This window comes from Trichosurus vulpecula, chromosome 2 (genome assembly GCF_011100635.1).
Source record: "Trichosurus vulpecula isolate mTriVul1 chromosome 2, mTriVul1.pri, whole genome shotgun sequence".
In the NCBI taxonomy this organism is placed as follows: Eukaryota; Metazoa; Chordata; class Mammalia; order Diprotodontia; family Phalangeridae; genus Trichosurus; species Trichosurus vulpecula.
This window is the reverse complement of record NC_050574.1, coordinates 111500840-111523803: the sequence shown is the minus strand read 5'-3', so window position 1 is coordinate 111523803 and position 22964 is coordinate 111500840. Positions and strand designations below refer to the sequence as shown.

Genomic DNA, 22964 nt, shown 5'->3' with positions numbered 1-22964 from the left:
CTCTGTTTCCTCTCCACCAGCCCATCCCCCAAAGCCATCCTCCTAAGCAGTCTGCACTGGTACCATAAGGGGCAACCAGTGATAAGGACTGACTTGCACAGGCTGGGGGGTTTTTTGTTGGGATTTTTTTTTGGTTACCCACACAAACAGCCAGTTAATATTGCTTTTGGTTTTGTTCATCAGCTTGGTTGCCTGTTTTGTATTTCTTTGCTTCACACCAACATCCTGCTGTTTGTTGATGGTATTAATAACATAATCAGCAGGACGCTCTGTGCCCCCGGAGTCTGGGCTGTCTGAATAATTACTGAATGGCATTAGGACCAGTCTGTAAATTACTTTGTGACCTAGGAATTCAGCAGGTTACCACGATAACTCAGGCCACTCACTTTATTGCTCCCACCTCCTGCTGCACCAACATTTATTAGTCTATTTTACATACAGAGTGCTGACTTCATTTTTCCTCCTCCAGTAGAGAGAAAGCCATGGGCTCTTCTTTGGGGTTGGTTGGTACACAGGGCAAAGCAGGTAGGGAGACACTGGGCATGAGATTTCCTTTGTGTAGATGTATGATCTCCTTGCATAACAATAATTATATAGTTACAATATTTAGATGAACCCATAACCTCATCAATATGGATATTCTCTCTGCCAGTGCAGACTGCAGTCTCTTCATATCTTCTCATTTTGTAAGGTTCAATAAATCACTATATATACATATACACATACACACAGATGTATATGTATGTCTCTATATGTAAATATGAGTATGCATGTGTATATGTGTGCATACACACATGTATAATACATTGATATTATTAAACCATTCACTAAGCAATTATTTGTTGTTGTTGAGTCATTTTCAGTTGGGTCTGACTCTTTGTGACCCCATTTGGGGTTTTCTTGGCAAAGATACTGGAGTGGTTTGCCCTTTCTCCCACTCATTTTACAGATGAGGAAACTGAGGCAAACAGGGTTAAGTGACTTGCCTAGGGTCACACAGCTAGTGTGAGACCAGATTTGGACTCATGAAGATGAGTCTTCCTGACTCAGACCTGGCACTCTACTTTACCACCTAGCTGCCCCTGCCACTTAGCTGCCCTAAAGAATTGTTAGCTATCTACTATATGTAGAGTACAGTAGTAGGGGCTGGAGAAGCTAAAACTATCACTATCCTCATGGAGTGTACAGTCTGGCAAGTAACAGCCTATTCATTTAGGTTCATATCTTAACAAGGGGCAAGTGAAGCAAAATGGTTAAAAGGCTGGCCTTGGTATCAGGAAAACCTAGGCTCCAGATCTGCCTCTAATACCTAATGGCCATGTGATTATGGGCAAACTACTTAACCTCTCAGTGCTGCCCCCCACACAACTCTCCAAGACTATAAGTTACAGACAAATTGCTCTTCGTTGGAGAAGGGAATTTGTACATTGTTTCCTATAGTCATAAAATCACAAGTCCAGACCAAATAAGTCTTGTTACCTACGCTAAACTTATATAGTGTCATGAAACAAACTATTCAAACCTCAAATACATTTTATCACATTAAACATATCCAAGGTGGTAGCCACTCCCATTTAAATTATTGAACATATTAACCTGACAGATGGGAATAAATCTGGCAGAGGAAGTGAATGAATAAACAGAAGGGGTGCTATCTTTGAGTCTGAAGCTATCTCCTCTACAGACTCAGCTGCAATTTAATAAAGATAAAAGCTAAAGCCTGCTTTAGGTTAAATGAGTTAATAGCATCAGGCTAGAGAGCAGATCATATAAAAAAGACCTGAGAGATGTAATGGGCTAAAAACAACAGGGTCACGTGACTATCAAAAAACCTAATCCAGCTTCAGCTTTACATCCCAGGAATGCAGCATTCAGATAAGAAAGGTGCTAGCCCTACTGTACTCTTCCCTGGTCAGACCTAATGCAGAACTCTGTAGTCAATTTCAAACTCTAGATTAAGAGGTACATTAAGAAATTAGAGCATGACCAGGAAGGCATGCTGAACAAAAAACATGCTCTATGGGGTCTTCATGGGGCTATTGTGGGAAAGAACTTGGTAAGCCATAAAACATTATATGAACCAACTATTATTATTATTATTGAAAGATGAAAGGATGGAACCCTACAGAGTACAGACTTGGACAATGCAATCCAAGCCTTTTCTTTCATAGACGTATAGATACTTGGGAGGAAGACATGATAGCTATCCTCAGTTATCTGAAGGGCTGTCACATGGAAGAGGGAGTGCATTTCTTCTCAAAATCAAGAAGAAACAATGAGAGTCATCTAATAGGCTGCCTCAGGAGACAGTGGGTTCCCATCACTGTAGGTGCTCCAGGATTAGTCAGGTGACCATTTGTGAGGGAGGGTGGAGATCAGAAGAAATTCACAGTTTGAATTAGTACTAATTAATGTCCTTCATGATTCCTTTCAAACCTAACATTGCATAATCATGACAAAAAAAAATGTGCATTCTTAGCTCAATAGCCCACTAAGAATTCAAGAAATATATTTAAAACCTAGGGATAAGGGACTTAGTTAACATTGTAAAATTCTAACAGCCATTCCAGTAATTTTTGCAGGTGGTGAGAATGAGAATTTAGATATATTCACTTTTAGCAAAAGAGAAATATGGAAGGCCATAGGTCACAGAGTAGAAGGACAGGATGAACAAAAAAAAAATCTTCACAAAAGATGAATAAATGACCATTCCTTAGCAATTAAGCCTTTGAATTTCAAAGAATTATGCGTCCATCCATCCAGTACCTAACACTAGCAGGAGCTAGGTCTAGTGCTTTTTTCATATAACAGTCTAGTCACATCTGTGGCAATTGCTTCTGAGATGTTTCATCTCCTAGTAGCTGATGATGAGGCAGAGAAAGCATTTGCTCCAGAGTAAGTTTTGCCTTTGGCTATCACAGGAGAAGCTGTCTTTCTGTAAGCTCTTGGGTCCCTTTGGGTTTTCCCTGTGCTTTTGTGCTCTTTAGAAGGTGAAGCTAAGAGTATAAAGTGCTGCAAACAGTCCCTACCTCTGGAGACCAAGCATTTACTGCAAGAAAGAAAGACCAATAGCTTCCCAGAGCATTGTTCACCCACATTAGAGAAAGGATTAAGCAGATACATTCAGCTATTCTAACAGATTTTCTTTAAGCCTTCAATACCCCTCTCACAGTCACTCGGATAATCACATTAGTTTTGTCATTAAAAGATCCCTTTTATAGAAAGTACCTAAACCGCTTAAACCACCCAGAGAGGTTGCATATATTATCAAACACCAAGACAAACGGAAGGGATTTTCTGTTCCTCATTTCAGTTTTCCCTATTCCTACTTGCTAAATTCAGGAAACCAAGTTAAAAGATTTTGCAAATTACCAGTAAAGGGAAAGCAGTTCTCTCTCGTTCCCTCCCCCAACTACCCCTACTCCAAGGCTGAACAGCAATGGACTGAGAACTCTTGTCAAGAATGGGACTGGATGGAACACACAAGATAAAAGTGGAAAACAGCAGGGGAAGGAAGGTGTAGAGAGAGTCACACTAAAGAACACTTAACACCCATACAATTAGAAATTGGGATTTTTTTTGGCCTAGGAAAGAGAAGACAGAGGTATGACTCAATAATAGATGTCAAAAATAAAGTTATCACAATATGCAGTATATAGATGATATGGAGTATATAGATGATAATGGAAAATGGAAAGAAGGCTGAATTATGCTGTTTTCTCCACCAACGGCTCTTCCAGGGAAAGACCCAATGATCTCTAAAGTTCTTTCCAGCGATAAAGACTGTAGAAATAGATTGTCATCCTTTGATCTTTATATCTAACAATTAACCCAGAGCTTAATAAAAGTTTGGTGAAGGTGAAATTATTTTTATAATAACTTAGGATCTAAAACCTTTCCTAAGAAAATTTGGCCAGTCAGCAGAATATCCCTCCAATAAAATTGTCTAGAAAGTAGATTTAGCTAAAAATTTCTGTCTATTTGGAGTGCAAAGGATCAGGAAAATTGGCCTTGGCTCAAATTAATCTTATACTATCCAACTTGTTTTGTAGTTAGAAAACAATGGCCTTTTATTAATAATTTATAATCACGTTGTTTTCTGATTTTTTTTCATATCTTCCTCTTTTCAAGCTAAACTCATTTATCCAAAAGAATATAGGCCTCTTTATAGCAGGGACCATGCTATACATTTATTTTTGATCCCCTGCAAACACCAACCACAGTGCAAGGGACACAAGTAAGCACATATTAAACACTTGTCAGATGGAACGGTACAACTGAACAAAATCTGAAATTTATACTAAAATCTAATTAAACTATCACTTTATACAAAAATAGCATCTAATTTGAAGCAAATGATATTCATTCATTCAACAAATGGTAAGTGCCTTCTGTATGCAAGATCTGTGGAAGGACACAGACAAGAATCTGACAGGATGGAAAAAGCATGCGTGGGTCATAATCTGTACTGCTCAACTAAGTATTCATGTTAGTAAGAACATGGACCCATTGAATTATTAAAGTACTACATGTAGAGTTCTCATTGAATTTTATTTCCCAGCCCCACACCCCCCAAAAGGCTGCCCAATGTTCTTAATCTTTAAAAGATAACAGATAAGCCAAATCTGATTTGAAATCTACTTTTCCCATCTTCTGTAGAGTATATAGTTTTTCTTTCAAAAACTCTTCCCCATTAAAAGTCCCAGCATCGCACATGTCAACTTGAAGTAGTTACTACATTATATCAGTACAAACTTTTAATGACGGCAAAACTAAACTGTGAAAATCTTAACTACTGTTAAATGTAAAACTGTCATTAAATGTAGTATATTTAAACCACATTTCAGTCAACGTTTTCATCTGTTTCAAAATACACAGGAAAATTCAGACTAACTAGTAACTTGGGTAAGTCTTTCTTCACCTCTTTTGGCCTGTTTTCCTATACATAAAATGCAGTGGTCCAATGAAATGATCACTAAGTTCCCATTCCCCTGTTATAGTCTGTTCCAGGTCCTAATATTCTGCATATTGATGGATCTAAGGTTCTTCTCTGCTCTAACAGTCTATATTCTGTGTTCTAACATTCTATATCGTTAGGTCCCTTCCAAGTCTAACAACATATGAAATTATTGGGGATTAAATAATATTTACTGGGTCTTAGAGTATTTTAAGATTTTCAAGGTTCTTTTTTTAAGGGGAGAAGGCAGTTGGGGTGAAATGACTTGCCCAAGGTCATACAGCTAGTAAGTGTGTCAAGTGTCTGAGACGGGATTTGAACTCAGGTACTCCTGACTCCAGGGCTGGTGCTCTATTCACTGCACCACCTAGCTGCCCCCTTCAAGGTTCTTTATACACATATTTCACATGCTTCTCATAAAAATAAATGCTACAGATATTAATAGCCCCATTTTATCTAGGTAATGAAACTGAGAGGCTTGGTCAGGGTGACACAGTTACTAAGTATCATCTGAGTCAGGATTCACACCCAGGTTTTTCCTAACTCTAAGCCCAACACTATCCATGATGCCTAGCAGCCTCTCAAAAATACCAGGTTGTGGAAAATATTATTTAAAGGTTCCCCCACCACCAAAAGCCACTACATTCAAACAATATCAGTCGAAATAACAATGTTCTAAGGATGGTTTTAAACTGTGCTTGGTAAGTGTGTGTGTGTGTGTGTGCGCGCGCGCGTGTGTGTGTGTGCATGCACACACACACACATATATTATGTGTATGTATGCATGTACAGGATTTTTAACAAAAACTTTCTTGGGCCTAATTTTCATTAAAATTCATGGGTGCGGGGCAGCTAGGTGGCGCAGTGAGTAGAGCACCGGCCCTGGCCTCAGGAGTACCTGGGTTCAAATCTAGCCTCAGACACCTGACATACTTACTAGCTGTGTGACCTTGGACAAGTCACTTAACCCCAATTGCCCTGCCTTCCCCCATGCAAATAAAAAAAAAATCATGGGGGTGTGTGTGTAATAGAGAGAGAGAGAGAAGGAGAGAGAGAGAGAGTGTTTTTAATGAAAACTTTCTTAGGCCTAATTTTCTCAGGTAGTTAATAGGTAAAAATTTTCTTTAAAAATCCCATTTATATATGTGTATACATATATACATGAGTGTATATGTGTATATGCACACATATAATATACACATATACTACGTAGGTATAATATATAGTATAAAATGGACATTTTAATGAAAATTCTCTTCGGTCATTCACACATGCATTATGGGAAAAACTTTAATTTATAAACTCTGAATTACATAACTACTCATGGGTGACAACAGCACTCATTACACTTTGGTCATAAGATCCTCATGTCATAGAATTGTGCTGAATTTAAAATGAAACCAGTGACTAAATGATTCAATACAATGTGGAACTGAATGCTTCTAAAAAAGGACAGTTATCTTCCTATAGTTCCTAGATCACACACACACACACACACACACACACACACACACACACACTTGTCCTTGTATCTGAGATAGAACCATAAACTGGCATCTTTTTAAATGATTAAGCTTTTTTAAGTGATTAGTACATTTTTTAAAGAACAGACATTGTTCCCAAGGCAGGGCAATGGGAAGAATCCTGAAGAAAGAGAACAGCAGAAATAAGAGAAAAAGGCTTTCAACAAAGTAGAAGCTGTTAAGAGAGTCCCTCTCTGTCCCTGAAAGGTTTTGATCCGGCCCTATTTGCTATCCTAAAAAAGCTCTCAGAAAGAAAGGTTTCAGTGTAAGTGCTGCATGAAAGAAGCCAAAAGCCTGAAAATAGGAACAGCTCAGCCATTTATTAATGTCAAAAATGCTGTCTCTCTGAATTGGTCAGTTGGCCTTTTTGGATACCAAACAGGAAACTTGTTGTGCACCTGCCCCTGTGTGCTGCAATACCCCGGGCTTTCGTGACACCATCCCAACCAACAACAAAAAAGGAAAGGTAAATGTAACTGATTTTGAATAGTTAATCCATAATTTTAAGGTCTATATTGAAACTTCTACAGGTGCCAAATCATATATAAACAAGCCTCTCAAAAATATAATGGGCAAAGTTGAATCTTTTTTTTTAAACCAGCAGAGCCTATCAAAAGTATCCCAAAACTGAGCTAAGAAACCAAGAGAAACGGAGCAGAAAATAGTCAAATTTCTCTCTGGCAGAACCACTGTGGCAAATATCCCAGAATTAAGAGAAGATGCCAAGAACTGAGAAACACATAAAAGAAAAAAAAATTACACAACCAACCAAACTAAATATGTGCCATGTTAAAAGACAACTGGCATGTCCTTTAATATAAACAAACAGGTATAAGGTCCAGCCCTATTCCTTATTTACAATAACACAACCCAACTTACATCCTTGGCTAACAACTTTAGAACAAGAGAAATGTTTTCTATGTTCTAGATGTGGCCTAATAAAAGCCTGTTAAGAAGATTTTCACAACAGTAGGCATCATTTTTTTCATCACCCCTCTGCCCTTAATAACATTTTTGGTTTGTTTGTTGGTTTGTTTTTACAAAATTCCCTGGTTAGCAGTGACAAGTAGCCCCAAAGTGATTTGAAAAACTTAACCAGTGAGGAACCAAAAGCTATCAAGCTATCGCTCAGAAGAGTCATTCCTTTTTCCTAAGACAATCAGGAACCCTGATATTCAGGGAGGACACACCAAGTTAGGTTTTTGGCAATTTGTAAAAACTGAAAAGAACCTCCTTATGGACATGGAATATGGAAGTCCAGCACCTGCAAAATAAAAATCGTGCTGAGGAAATTTTATTACAGGTACTTTTCCTCTCTTGTCCCCAATCTAGTAACGGAAAAAGACTACACAGAAAAAGTACAGAGGGTGATGTTTGGGGAAAAAAAAATCATGACATTATTATGTGGCATCCATGTCACTTTTCAGCGATGACCCTGAAACTGTGTGATCCATTTCTTCATGTAGTCAACTTCCATGGTTCGGGCTAACAGCACTGACTCAGGGTCATCAGCATTCCTGGCACGTAGATCTAAGTGATGGGCCCCATCTGGGATGACTATCGAAATGAGAGTATCTGTGATGTTCTCATTCACTCCACCTGCATACCAAGGATCCAGGGCACCATTGCTGCAGGAAGAAGTAGGGAAAGACGATTAGTTTAACATCTTGACAAGTGGTATTAAGAACCTACTATGTATTGCGGTAAAAAAAAAACTACATTATAATCACAACTTCATCTGGGTCTTCCTTGTTGCTCAGAAATTCATTTACTCTTCACCTCAAAAGAGCCGTTGTTTTCATCCATCTTCTGCTTACCTTCCCCTATTTCTGAGGAAGAGTCAGTTCTAAGTCTGGTCAAGGTTAATTCTTCCACTTATACCCCTAGTTCCCATCCCCTCCCGTCTTCTTCAGTCAGCTAACAGCATTTATTAAGCATCTATCATGTACCAAGCACTGTGCTAGGTACTGGGGAGATAAAAGTAAAACAGTCCATCCTCAAGTTTACATTCCATTGCATATGAAAGTATATACAAAATAGCATAGGGGGAATTTGGAGGGAAGGCACTTGCTGCTGCTGAGGAGAGATTAGGAAAGGCTTCATATAGAAAGCAGCCTTTCAGCTGAAGGAACTCTAAGAAGCAAAGAAAAGAGAATGCACAGGAGACATGAGGGATAGTCCAGGGCAAAGTCATGGTGGCAGGAAATGGAGTGCCAAGTATGAGGGAAGTAAGAGGTCAGTTTGACTGGATCACATTAGGTGTGAAAGGTAGTAATGTGTAATAAGACCAAAAAAAGAGCAAGTTGGGGCCAGGTTCTAAAGGATTTTGAAAGCCAAATAGAAAAATGAATATTTTCTATCTCTACTGTTGCATCTTCAATCTCTCCTTCATAAATTCCTTTTTCTATGCCTGAAAAAGTTTTCTCTATCATAATTTTTTTTGTCTCTTGACACCATCCCCTCAAATGATTGTCCCAACTCATCTCTTTTCCTATTAATTGTTAAACTTTCAGAGTCAAAGTTTCTACTCATTGCCTGTACTTCCTCAGTGCCTACTCAATCCTGAGTTCCTTGTACTCAGTAACATCTGCCCCTGAGGACTATTGGAGCCACTCTAAAAGCCACTAAAGGCTTTCTAATTGCCAGGTCCAGTGTGTTTTTCTCAGACCTTATTCCCCCTTGATCTTTCTTTTGACCAATCCCTTTCTCCTTAGGATTCTCTCCTTCCCTGGCTAGAGAAATACACTAGGACCTCCAGAGACTACATCCTTGGCAAATGAATCCCCTCAGCTTTATATCTCCTATCCTGAGGATTGAGCCATTCAGACTGGTGAATTAATGAGTGCAAATTCAGAGTCCACTGTATCTGGACAGCCTCAGCCATGCTTCACATTTCACCTAAGCTATCTTCTTAGCATCCACCCCTACCCCTGCCACCATTAACATAACCTCCCTCCTCCCACCCCACCTCCACTGCTCTTAAATAGCTATCAAATCAACACTGCCATTTCCTAGAAAGAGAATGTCAATCAGTTTCCCCTATGGCTCCTCTCACTATCCCAAACACCCTTCCCATAAACAGAATGTCCCATGAGTCTTAGTGCAGTTTTAAGCTTTAATAGCTTAAAAGAATCCTAAAGGTTTGTTTTAATAGCTTAAAACTGCACTAAGATTCATGGAATGGCCTGTATATGTGGCCTTCCCTATTAGATTATAACCTCCTTGAAGGCAGGCACTGTCTTCCTTTTGCTCTTATATCCCCAGTGCTTGCCAAACGTTCATTTATTCCTAATTTTCCCAACTATTGTTCCTCTTTCTTATTTGTGCCTTTAATGTAGTCATTCTCCTAAGGTGTTGCTTAGTTGACTTTTCAACTTTAAACCTGTTTTCCTCCTAGCACTTCTCAATGTTTGATTATGTGAAAATGTAAACAATCTTAGGATCATAGAATTAGAGCAGGAAAGAATCCTAGAGGCCATCTAGTACCATAATTTTACATGTGAGGTAACTGAGGCCTATCTTTAACCATCCTTTATATTCTAAACCATTGCTATTCTTAGCTGCCATCTCTTTCCATGTGGAAAGAAAATCAAGTATTTACTGGCTAAGAAAGCTTCTAGGCTCTTTTTAGTCTCTTCATTAAGACAACTGAGTTATATCTAAACTTCTATGGGAAAACAGTATGATCAATCTTAAATAAAGTTTATGAAATATAATTGAATTATTACTCTGAAATGGTTACATACTAGTTAAAGCATAGTACAAATGAGGCCAAGGCAATTAGTTTAGTGTCAACATTAGATAGTTAGCTTAACATAACAAAAGTCTCTACTGTACAGCCACAAGCTGTATCACACAACCAAAATCACTACTGAAAGAGCTAAAAAGTGCCAATCCTCCTGAATTACACCTAATACAATGCCTTTACACAAAGGTATTTAATAAATGCTTGTTGGATGATGGAATCTTTGTAAAGAGACAATGGCACCTTTTCTACTGTGTTCTCAAATATGTATAAGATTATGTCCCTTTGAAAAGGACCTACATGTACAAAAATAGTTATAGCAGCTCTTCTTGTGGAGGCAAAGAAATGGAAATTGAGAGGATACCCATCAATTGGGGAATGGCTTGAACAAACTACGGTATGTGATTGTGATGGAATCCTATTGTACTGTAAGAAATGATAAGCAGATAAGAAATGATGAGCAGACAGACTTCAGAAAAACCTGCAAAGACTTGAATGAACTGATGCTGAGTGCAGTGAACAGAACCAGGAGAACACTGTACACGGTAACAGCCACAATGTGAAATGACTAACTTTCATAGACTTAATCTCTTCTTAGCAATGCAAGGATCCAAGACGACTCCAAAGGACTCATGATGGAAAACACTACCCACATCCAGAAAAAGAACTATGGAGTCTGAATACAAATTGAAGAATATTATTTGCTCTCTCTCTCTTTTTTTCTTTTTTTTGTTTGTTTCTTCTTTCTCATGGTTTCTCCCATTAGTTCTTATTCTTCTTTACTAACTTGACTAATGTGAAAATAGGCTCAATATGAATGTAAATGTAGAGTCTATATCAAATTACATGCTATCTTGGGGTGGGGGAGGGGCCAGATGGGAAGAAAATTTGGACCTCAAAATCTTATGGAAGTGAATGTTGAAAACTAAAAATAAATAAATTATTTTTTTAAAAAAAGAAATGACGAGCAGGCAGATTTCAGAAAAACCTGCAAAGACTTACATGAACTGATGCTCAGTGAAGTGAGCAGAACCAGCAAAACATTGTACACAGTAATAGCAACACTGTTCGATGATCAACTATGAGAGACTTAGCTCTTCTCAGCACTACAATGATCCAAGACAAATTCCAAAAGACTTCTGATGGGAAATGCTATCCGCATCCAGAGAAAGAACTATGGAGTCCAAATGCAAATTGAAGCATACTATTTTCACTTTTTGGGAGGTTTTTTCCTTCGTGTTTTTTTTGTTCTATTTCTTTTTTCACAACATGACTGATGGAGAAATATGTTTAACATGATTGCACATTTACAACCTATATCTGATTGCTTGCTGTCTTGGGATGGGGGGAAGGGAGGGAGAAAAATTTGGAACTCAAAATCTTATAAAAAATGAATGCTGAAAACTATCTTTACATGTAATTGGAAAAAAAATAAAATTCTATTTAAAAAAAGATTATGCCTCTTTTATGGACAGTGTTACAAACAAACCTAAAATGAAATTTTCAAAGTCAAATTGACAGATAAGTAATTCCTATAACATGTGTATATGCTTATATATGTACATCTCATGACTAAAATCATGTTTTAAGTACCTAAGTTTGTATGTATTACCATCATGCAAAATAAAGATAATTATATGTACCAAGTCACACTGCTCTTCCCTATAGAATACAGACCTATATTCTTTTTAAAGACCATTTAGTCACTATTACTCGCTGTTGTCCCAAACAATTCACTTAACTTCCTTATAGCTACTTTGCTATGTATGGGTGACAGACAATACTAACATTACTCAGAGGTAAAAAAAAAAATCAACACAAATCATGTTATTTGAGCCCTACCTCTATCACTTTCTGAAAATTGTTTTAGATAAACACTAAGTTCTTAACATTAAAAATACAGCTAGTGAACTTCTGTGTGGAATCATTTTACTTTCTCTTTGCAAATTCAAGTAGCTCTTAGCAATAATGAGTTTTCAAAGTGCTATTTTCAAATTCCATTAAATTATTATCATGTTCCCTAAGGAATTTTCACTAGTAACTCAATAGTACACAAGAAAGACTAACTCCAAAAAAGAGCACTGTTCTGCTTTTGTCACACACAAAAACAGAATAAAACAAAGAGTGAACTGCCCCCTTCAATTACCCAAAGAGAGTTCTAAAACAAAGAGGGGCTCTGGTTTTCAATTATTTTTTAAAAATGGAAAAGTAAACTATACATCCACAGGGCTGGATTCTTTTAATTGACAAGTAACCTTTATCGTCATTCTAATTTCACAGACCTAACATAGATAGGAAACACTACATTATTTGCAAAACAAAAAGGCCATCCCAAAAGCAACATAATAAGCTAACTGCATTTGATTTCAAAGGTCATCTGAACCAACCTAGTGGCTTAGCAACACTGTTTTGAGTTGCTGAGAGACCTAAGATGTTCATGGACTTGATTTCTTGGTCCTAGTCATGTGAAAACTAAGCCAATCACAGAGAAATATACAAATGTATTTGCTTTCATGGGGGAATCTGGCTGCCCTGTGTAAAGATTCCTATCATCCAGCTAAACAGAATAACTGGCAGCAGTTACTGGGCCTGCGAAATGATGGCAAATGAGGCAGTTCAAAAAGGAATCCCTCTCTCATTTATATTTAGAGACTCTACACAGACATAAGTGAAGTATTCCTTTTAAGATGTGTGAAAAAGAAATGTTTAGCATTCTATTAAGCTATCTAATGGGAAAGAAAAATAAATTTAAAAAAAAATTCTGTGCTCTTCTTAAAGCCGAGTCACAGAATGGGTTGTGAAAGTAATGGGTAGTAACCAAACACAGGAATTAAGTGAGAGCAAAAGTGAGAGATACATTCTCCACATGCCGTTTTAGAGCCATGATCCTCTGATAGGAGGCCATCTGGTTCCCCAAACACAGAGTTAAAATCATGATAATGATGATGATCCTATTGGACCTTTTCATACTCCTTTCTTTTAGATGCTTTAAAAAATATATCCTATAGCTGGTGGCCCACACAGAATGAAAACAGAAAATTGTGAGCTCCAGAAAAGTATTCCCAAGGTTGCTTCCCTTCTGCCTTTGGGGAATGTGTACTCCTTAGCACAAAGAGAAGAGCATTTGAGTTGATTAAAAACCACTTCCTATGATTATGAATGTTAGCTTTTAACTGATCTACTAAACTATTTTTTATACTTGACATCCAATTTAAAGATACTTTTTTGACACCCATGAAAAAAGCACCAATTTTCTACTACCATGCTGTAGTCTTTCCATCTGTCTTCTTTCCATCCTACCTTTCTTTATATTAAAGAATGAAAAGCATTTACTGTTTTTCTGGGATTATTTCATTTGAAATATTAATGGTGCAGTAATAGAAATGGCACTGTTCACGTGAAGAAATCTTACAAAACTTGTGAATCTCCCCATGGTCATTTATATATACTTGTTTTTGTCCCTCAGTAAATGCTGCTGGAATGCAGTGTTGGTGTTCCAAGCAGCAAAGGAACCCCGCAATAATGAGATACTCTGAACTGGAGTCTAATAAGGGCCTGCTCCATAGAGAATTTCTGTTCTATAATAAATATCATAATATCCAGTCAACACGACAGTAGAAAGTTCATGGAATTTGGAGTCCAAGGATTTTGGCTCAAATTCCTCACCTATGTGAACCTTAGCAGATCATTTCACCTCTTTTGAGAGTCTCAGTTTCATTATCTGTACAATGGGAAAGATTATCTAATCCAAATCCAAGTTCATTTCCACCTTTTAATCATATGATTCTAAAGTTATAACAGAGACATATATTTGTGATCATCCGGTTCCCATTAAGTGATAAACTCTTTAAGCTCAATGGTTTTTGCTTTTCCTACATCCTTTTCAACTAATGCTTTATATTTAATACACAAGCTATCAAAATGTTGGCAAAAACAATGGAGAAATATGAGGCCAAATTCATTAGCTCTTAAGCTTACACAGGGGTAGACAGAACTTTGTCATTTGAAATTGGACCATGATGTTGACAATTAAAAGTGGTAAAACTCACCTTGGTGCTTACCTAACAGAAAAATCACTGTACTGACATAGTTCAAAGATCACTTGATATCATCAATGAGGTCTCTTCTTTACCCATGCAGATCAAAACAGTTCTAATACTTGTTGAGTTTGAGAATGGCTACGCCCTCATCACCACCAGCTCCACCCCAAAAAGAAATCTACAGTTTCTTGGGCCCAACCATTCCAATTGTAGCAAGGCTGATCTTAGGTGATAGATAATACTCTTAATGTCTCTCTGAAGAACTTTGGAATTGATTTGTGACATGAGAGTAACTGGCAAATGACCACCCAGCATGGTATACACACATTGAAGAAGTCACTGTGCTCTATGAGCAAAGCAAAATTGAAGTAGCTCAAAAGAAATTTGCTAGATGCACAAATTTAGAGGCTCCACCACAAATGTTCACATGGACTCTTTGTGCCTGACCTGTGGTAGAGCATTACAAGCTCATATTGGTCTGATCAGCCACAGTTAGACACACATAGTGATGTCATTTTGGTCCTCTTCAAGAACAAAGGACAACCACCAATTATAGAAACACAGACAGACAGACAGACAAGATAAGATAAGATAAATCACTTAAGTTAGAAAGGCTTTCCTTGTGATGGAGTGTGTTTGTGTGTACAGATATCTTGATAGAAATAGATATACAGATATCTATATATAAATATCTATATATCTAAATAGATTTATCTATCTAGATATACAGATATAAATTATACATACATATATATACTTAATCACAAAGATCATGCTTAAAACCTCTCTAGCTTAGTAGGGCCTAACAAAACTTGGGTTTTAAGAGCACAGAAGAATCTTTCAAGATCCTAGGGTAATATCCACACCAAGAATAGGTATTACAAAGAGCTTAGTTACTGCAAGTTTTCACAAAATATACTTTGTGTTTTTTTTAAACCTAGACTACTATTTAGACACTAAAAACATCAAAGTCTATGGAAAACACAGGAAAGTTTGGGAGTATAGTGATATTTTGCCCAGAGAGAATACCCCATCTAAATCCTCGTGAAAGTTATCTATTATCCTCCAGATCTTTCTTTCTCCTTTACCTCAAAATTTAGTACCTGCCACACAGTCTTTCTCTCCTCTCTAACCAATACTCTTACACTAGGGAACTTTGACATATGTGTTGATGTTTCCTCAATCACCCTGGCCTCTCAATTCATCAACATCCTCAACTCTCCTGACCTACATCATAAATCCAGTTTAGCTACACAAAGACACAGTCACAACCTGTATTTTGTCATCACCCAAAGTGTTGCATTTCAATGATCAACAATTCTGAAATTCCTCCATAAAAATGGTATTCTATCTCCCTCTATGCTTCCTTCCTAAACTTATTCATTCTCACCGTGACTGTCAGTCCCTCTACCCCTCATCTTGCTTTACTTTATTCCCTTCTTGATCCTGACCCAACTGTTAACCAGTTCAACTATATACTATCCCCTTCTCTCAAACCTATTGCACCTTTTTTCTATATCTGTTCACACATTGTCAAACCTCCGCTGTGGACTAATCCACTAATAACAATTCTCAGAGCCTGACCCGCTTGTCAGTCATGTGTTTATATAACAGCATAGTGCTCTAGATAACATAATTGTGGACAGAATTTTTAAAAGTTGAAGTTAGATTACATCCTGTCATTCTATCTAGGCTGCCACTTTATCACAAAAGGAAATTAGATTATTCTGATGTGTCTTGGACCTTTGTAGAGCCATTCTGTTTGTTACACAGTAGCTTATCTTCTTCAAATAGTTTAAATTTTATTTTGCTATTTATTTTATCCTGTATCCCACCATCTACCTTTTCTGCTCCTCCTCACATATTGCTGAATGGTTCTGGAGGAAGACATACAACTCTTTTGACTGAGTCTGCTACAAATCTATGCTACACAATCTCAAGTGGATCTCACTGCAATCTCACTGCAACAAGGTAATCCTTTGACTCCTCCTTAATTGATCCTCTACTTATGCACAGGAGCCATTCCAAATATTCTCTTCTCTCTATCCTGTCAATAGAGAAGTCTCTCTTTCTCAGCATTAACCATTTGCTCTCTCTTCTCCCCTATTCAACATGATGTTATGCTCCATTATTTCTTTCTCTACTCCATTCAATGATGATGAGGTGGCCCTTCTCCTTGCCAACGTCAACTCCTCTAACTTGTATTCTTTATCTTTTCTCCAGCAAATTGTCCCCATAACCATCCCTTCTCTTCAATTAATTTTCATTTTGTTCCAGTTTTCTGGCTTCTTGACTGCCATCTACAAATACGCTAGTCTTCCCCATCCTTGAAAAACCCTTGCTTTCCCTGATCATTTCCTCAAGCTATCATCCTATATTTCACCTTCCTTTTCACAGACAAACTTCTAGAAAAAGCTCTCTATACTCACTGCATCCATCTTTTTATTCACTTCTCCAATCCTTACAATCTAGCTTGTGACTCCATCATTTAACTGAAATTGCTCTCTCCAGTCGCTCAGTCAATAAGCATTTTTTAAGTGCTTATTATGTATAAGGTATTGTGCTAAGTGCAAAGACAAGAAGCAAAGAAACATATACAAACAAGATGTATACAGGATAAACAGGAAGCAATTAAAAGAGGGAAGGCACTAGAACTAAGAAGTGTTGGGAAAGACTTCCTGGAAAAAATTACAGTAGGTAACTGCAGTTACCAATGATCTCATAATTGCTCTAATGGCTTTTTCTCAGTTCTCATCCTTATTGATCTCCCCTCAGAGACTGAGGCTGTTGACCACCCTCTAGTTCTGGATACTCTCTTTTCTATATATAGTTTCTATAACACTACTCTCTTTTGGTTCTCCCCTTTTCTTTTCAGGGTCCCTTGCTGAGCATCACCTATGTTCAATTCCCTAAATGTAGATGTGTCCCAAAGCTCCTTCTTAGGTCTTCTTTCTCTATATTTTCTTTCTTGGTGATCTCATGAGCTCCCATGGGCTCAGTTATCATCTCTATGCAAATGACTCGGATCCATATATCCAGTCCTAGTCTCTCTCCTGAGTTCCAGATCTTCATTACCAACTTCCAACTCAAAATTTCAAATCAGATGTACCCAAAGCACTTCAAATCAACAGGTACAAAATAGAACTCATTATCTTTCCTTGACCCCCCAAATCTTACTCCTCTTCCAAACTCCCCTATTTTTGTTGAAAGTACTGCCATCTTTTTAATCAATCAGGTTTGTAACCTAGCTGTTATCCCAACTCTCCCTCACCCCACATGTCCAGTCATTTACCAAATCTTATCAACTCTAATTCTATAACATCTCTCACATCCATCCTCCTTGTTTCCATAGCCATCACTCTAGTTCAGGTCTTTATCACTTCTCTCCCAGACTATTAGAATGGCCTCCTAATTGGTTTCCCTTCTTCAAGTCTTTCCCATATCCCATTCATTCTACACAAGCTGCCAAAGTTATATTCTTAAAGAACATGTCTAGCCATATCACTCCACTGCTCAGAGAGCTCCAGTGGCTCCCTACTGCCTCTCAGATACCTATTCCTGCCTTCTCCTCGGTCTAGCATGTCAAATTCTTAACAATCGGGATCCAATTTACATTTCCAGGCTTGTGAGGTATTCCTCCCCTACATGCATTCTGTGGTATTCAAAATGGCCTCCTTGCCATTCATAATACATAACATCCCACTTCCTGCCTCTATGCCTTTAACAAGAGATTGCTCCTCACAATGGAAAGGCAGTCCCATTTTAATTTGACCTCTTAGAATCCCTGACTTCCTTCAAAACTCTACTAAAGTGCTGCCCTGATCCCCCTTCCGGCACCTCCCTATTCCATGTATTTAGTCTGAATATATTTTATATTTGCCTCTGTATAAATGTCATTTCCTCCAATAGAATACTAGCTCCTTAAAGGCAGGATCTGTTTCATTTTTGTCTTTGTAGTCCCAGCACTTAACACAGTAACTGATACATTCTCGGCAGGCACTGAATATTTGCTGATTATAAGTATCACCAGTAATGCTTGCACTAAAAAAGAATGAGATGGGCATGCAGCACTTCCTACATGAAACTATCATACAAAGGCCTACGATTCCATTTCAATCCAACCATGATTGCCTTTTGGCAGGAGCAAATGAAATATAAAACTTATATTCACCACAAAGATCCCTGAGGAGGAATTTGAAGTGTTAACCTGCTAAACTGTTAGCTTCTTGAAGGCAGGGACCATGTACTTTACATATAAGCAGATACTTGTAAGAACTTTGGTTGAATATATGTATCATTCAATTGATGTTAAAATGGCATTCAACCACTTTAAAAAAACAACCACCAGACAGATGCTGTAGTGAAGGTAGGTATCTGCCTCTGAAAGGAAAAAGGTGAGCTCTGAGTGTGGCAGTGTTGTGTTTAGGCACTTACTTCTTTTCTCATTCATTTGGTTGCTTTCAGGCTTTTCTAGTTGCAAACACCCTAATCTGGCATAGACTCTTTAAATACCTTACAACAGGTTTATCTGTTCAACTGCCATTTTATAAAGCTGGGTAGTACAGTATAGTTTTACAGAATTATGATGAAGACAAGTAACTCAATTTAAAGAAATTCAACAAGATGGAGTCGTAAGTTTTCCATCAAAGTAATGCAGTTTTTAGTTTGGGGCTGAAACCCTGCTGAGCTAGTAGCAGCAAGAGCAAAAGAAGACAGCAGCTCTTTAGCAAAACCAGCCAATGCCTGCCTCTGAAAGCCCCAGAGTAATCCTCCAATTCAAGGCAGTACTTCTCACTTTTAAAAGACTTGGCTATTTCCTATGACCCAACAGCTAATTTTGACTTTTGTTTTAAGAAGTTTCAAAAAGAAATGAATTTGCAGTTTGAACAAAGACCCTGAATTGGAGGGTCTGTGTGTGTCCCTCATAGTGTATTTTTTACAAAAACAAGGAAATTTGCTGGAGGCCACGGACTCTAAGTGTGTGGTGAAAATATGCTTAACTCTTACCTTTTATTGGGAACTCTAGTGTTCTAGGCAATACTTAGAAATTCCAAATTCCCAACATATGTACTCATATATACATTTCACTCTATTGACTTTGACATAAACACATCCCAAATGCTTAGCTTGTTAAGACAAAATGGGAGGAATACATGATGCTTCGATTTAATGTGACATGATATTTGGCCCCTGTAAAGCTATGTAAGCAAATGGGGTAAGAAGTACAAAATATATTTATTTTCTGCCTCTTTTATCTTTCAAGGAAAAGGAAAAGATAGCAAGATTTCTAATCCAAACTACACTGCTCACTAGTGTTTTCCAAGGCATATTTTCTCAGCTGTTTTATTAATGTCTTATTAGACCAAAATGCCTCTGCAGTTCATGAATATACTCACCTGAAGATGATGTTACTGTGTGAACTGATGTTTTTACCACCAAACATAGTTGGAATCCATGAAAGTCTAGGTCTCACACCCCATTCTTGGAAACACTGGTCAGAATATGCAGCAAAGTCCCATGCCTGAGGTTCAAACATATCACTGATACCAGTAGTACAAATGGGCATTACCATTTCTGTGCAGGCCTGAAAAGCAAAGACAAAAGAAATTAGACCTGCTTTACCCAAATCACTATCTTTGGTTTTGTCTTGGATAAACTTTGCAAATAGGCCTTCAAGTAAAAACTAGGAGCAGTGAAATGATAAAAATTAAGTGAAGTTATTAACATAGCTTGTAATATCTTGAACTGAGAATTAATAGCAGCTGATATTTAAAGAAGGCTCTTTTGTAGGAAAATTATATATCTTTACCTGATAGCTCCAGCCCTGGATCCCAAGATTGCTTGTTGCTGTTTGTGAGGTATTCAGGCAGCTTGCTTCTCCAGAATAATTGTAATAGATATTCACTGCTTGGAAAATATTCTGTACCAAGACTTTATCTGATGCACTGGGATCTGTCAAATATTTGCATACCTCCTATTGTTTTAAAGAGATTAAAAAGGAGAATATCAGGAAAGAGAAAAATATGAATGTAAAATTGAATTTTGTGTAAACTATATGGAAAACTTGCCATTAATTCTATGGTGTCTTTTGATGAAGATAAAACATATTATTATTTTTGTTATTATTATTATGTTCTAGATTTCTCTATGGTGCTGAGGCTACTGAAATAAACAAAGTTCAGCTTCCCACTTTGATAAGTAGCCACAAAGCTAATTTTACATATAAGGACTTGCCTACTAGATGTGATTTCTGGAACATTAAAAACGCCCCTTGCCCCACAACTATCTCCCCTACTATAACAAATGCCTGGAATTCCTTCATTAAAGGTCACAGAATATATATGAAGAATGCAGAGAAGCATGGAAAAATTTATATAAGCTGATGGAAAAAGAATAGAACCAGGAAAATAATAAACAAAATTACTATGACAATATAAAAGATACAATGAAATCGTATAATGCTACGAAATGTTGTATGATTAAAATAATCAAGTTTGGCCCCATAAAGAAGAGAAGATGCATCTCTCTCATTTTTTTGGTAGAGGAAAATGAGTGTGGAACACTGAATATTCTATCAAATTTAGTTGATGTATTGATTAGCTTACCAACAATGCAGTTTTTCTCTCCTTTTTTATTCCCTGTTATAACAGATAACTCTTTAGAAAGGGGAGAGAAGAGGGCTATAACTAGAAACTGGCTCTAAAGGAATAATATATTTGGAAATGAATGTGAGGCAAAAACAAAAGATATAAAGGTCACAGAATCATAGAACAAACATTACCCCTACTAAAATATAATGAGGAGGGCAATACATTAAGCTATTATAAACTATGAAGACCTCAACACGAATTTGTTTCTCAGCTCTTTCCAGTATGGCAGCTGACTGGGAACAGCTTCTTGCTGTGAAGTAAGTAATAGGGAAGTTTGGAAAAGAAGAAGGGAAAAGAGATAAATCTGCAGTCAACTGTTTTGCAAAGGCAAGTCTGAGTTAGGGATGTATAAGAGATGAGAAAAAATTTGCTGCAAGGGACTAGAGGAAAAGCACAGAAGACATATTTTGCACATTGCAAAATTGTGCCTTTCCTTAAAAAAAAAAATTAGTTACTAACCTCCCCAAATGAGGTATCATTAAGGCTTAGCCTGAATACCCCCTGCTCATACTTAAAGGTCTTAAAAAATTAAAGAAAGAAAAGCAAAAACAGAAAAATTAAGAAAATCCAACAAGCTGAGGGAAATTAGAGGAAGGTTCCACCAACCCTTTGGGGACAGGGGCTGTGTCCCATTCACTTCTGTGTCCTTTAAACTTTTAAGTGCAGTACAATGCTAAAGTAGGAGGCACTTGAGTGGCACAGTGAATATAGAGTGCTGGCCCTGAAGTCAGGAAGACTCATCTTCCTGAGTTCAAATATGGCCTCAGACACTCACTAGCTGTCTGACCCTGGCAAGTCACTTAACCCTGTTTACCTTAGTTTTCTCATCTGTAAAATGAGTTGGCAAAGGAAAAGGCCAACCACTCCCATATCTTCGCCAAGAAAACTCCAAGTGGAGTCACAAAGAGTCAGACAGAACTAAACAACGACAATGCTAAAATTCTATTAAACAGAGTTGACTAAAATCAATGTTGCACGATCCATTCAGCTGTGGAATGCAAATGAGAATGCGATAATAAAATAAGAATTAATCCTACAAGGAAATGAAAAAGTTTTTTGGGCAGATTTTCATTTTTCTGGCAAATCTTTTTTATTTGGAGTAATAATACTAAGTCCTTATATTTTACACAGTGTCTTTAGAAGAAAGTCTGGGCATGAAAAATGCCAACCAGAACTTTTCAGTAGCATTTGAAAATTAGGAACTAATCACAGAAGTTATCAAATGTTCAACTACTAATTAAGGTATATACTTTTTGAATCTGAACACTAACACTTGGCTCAGTTGTCTCAAAATGGAGTAATTAAAAAAACACTCACCCAGCCAATTAAGCAAACTTCCAAAATCTTAGACTTTATTAGTAAAAGTATGATGTCTACAATGAAGCAGATGATAAATAATACCACACTACTCTATGATCGTAAGCCTACATTTGGAATAGTGTGACCAATGCTAGGTGTCCCATTTAAGAAGGAAAACTGAAGAGTCTAGAGAAGAACAACTAGAATGAAGCATAAATGGGAATGAGGGAGAGGAAGGTATTCGGGAATGGTTGGGGAGATGACAATGTGACAGTTCCATATAAGAAAATTTGCCTCAAAAAGAAGAGAGCTCTCTATAATGGTGGGTGTTCAAGCCTTGACAGTAATGTCTGTAGTATTGATGTGATCAAAGATCTTCCCCACCCATCCAAAAGGCCTCTGGTGGGGCTAGGTGGGAAAGCTGGATTATATCTTTGTTTGTAAATAGGCCTAAAGCCTCTACTTAACAGGTACTAAGCTGATTTGGGCGTGAAGCCCTCAGGGCCCTAAGGGGAGTAGCTAAAACCAGAGCCAATGGTATGTGCACTGAGTTCTAGTCAATCATGAATTCAGCCAATCAGAGACCTGAGTTCTAGCCAATCAGATGTTGGCTAGGACTGTATATAGGGAGATCCCAGAGTGTGAGAGAGCCAGAACTGAAGATGGACAGAACTGAGAGCAGTAGAACTGAGAAGAAGACATTGAGGCAGCAGACATTGAGAGAGCCGGCATCAACAGAGCTGCAGGAGA

The 22964-nt window shown here is 37.6% G+C and overlaps 1 protein-coding gene across 1 annotated transcript in view; it reads right to left on the bottom strand.

Moving 5' to 3' along the window:
• Positions 1 to 6781: 6781 nt before the first annotated feature.
• The window catches only part of LOC118835525 (prolylcarboxypeptidase), an 83611-nt gene continuing 67428 nt past the window's right edge, over positions 6782 to 22964 (bottom strand). Inside the window, exons 7-9 of the mRNA XM_036742714.1 lie at positions 20075 to 20239; positions 19662 to 19849; positions 6782 to 8108 (exon numbers count right to left, since the gene is read on the bottom strand). Of these exons, the coding sequence (XP_036598609.1) occupies positions 7904 to 8108; positions 19662 to 19849; positions 20075 to 20239 (558 nt within the window). The 3' untranslated portion in view covers positions 6782 to 7903. The remainder of the gene's footprint in view (positions 8109 to 19661; positions 19850 to 20074; positions 20240 to 22964) is intronic.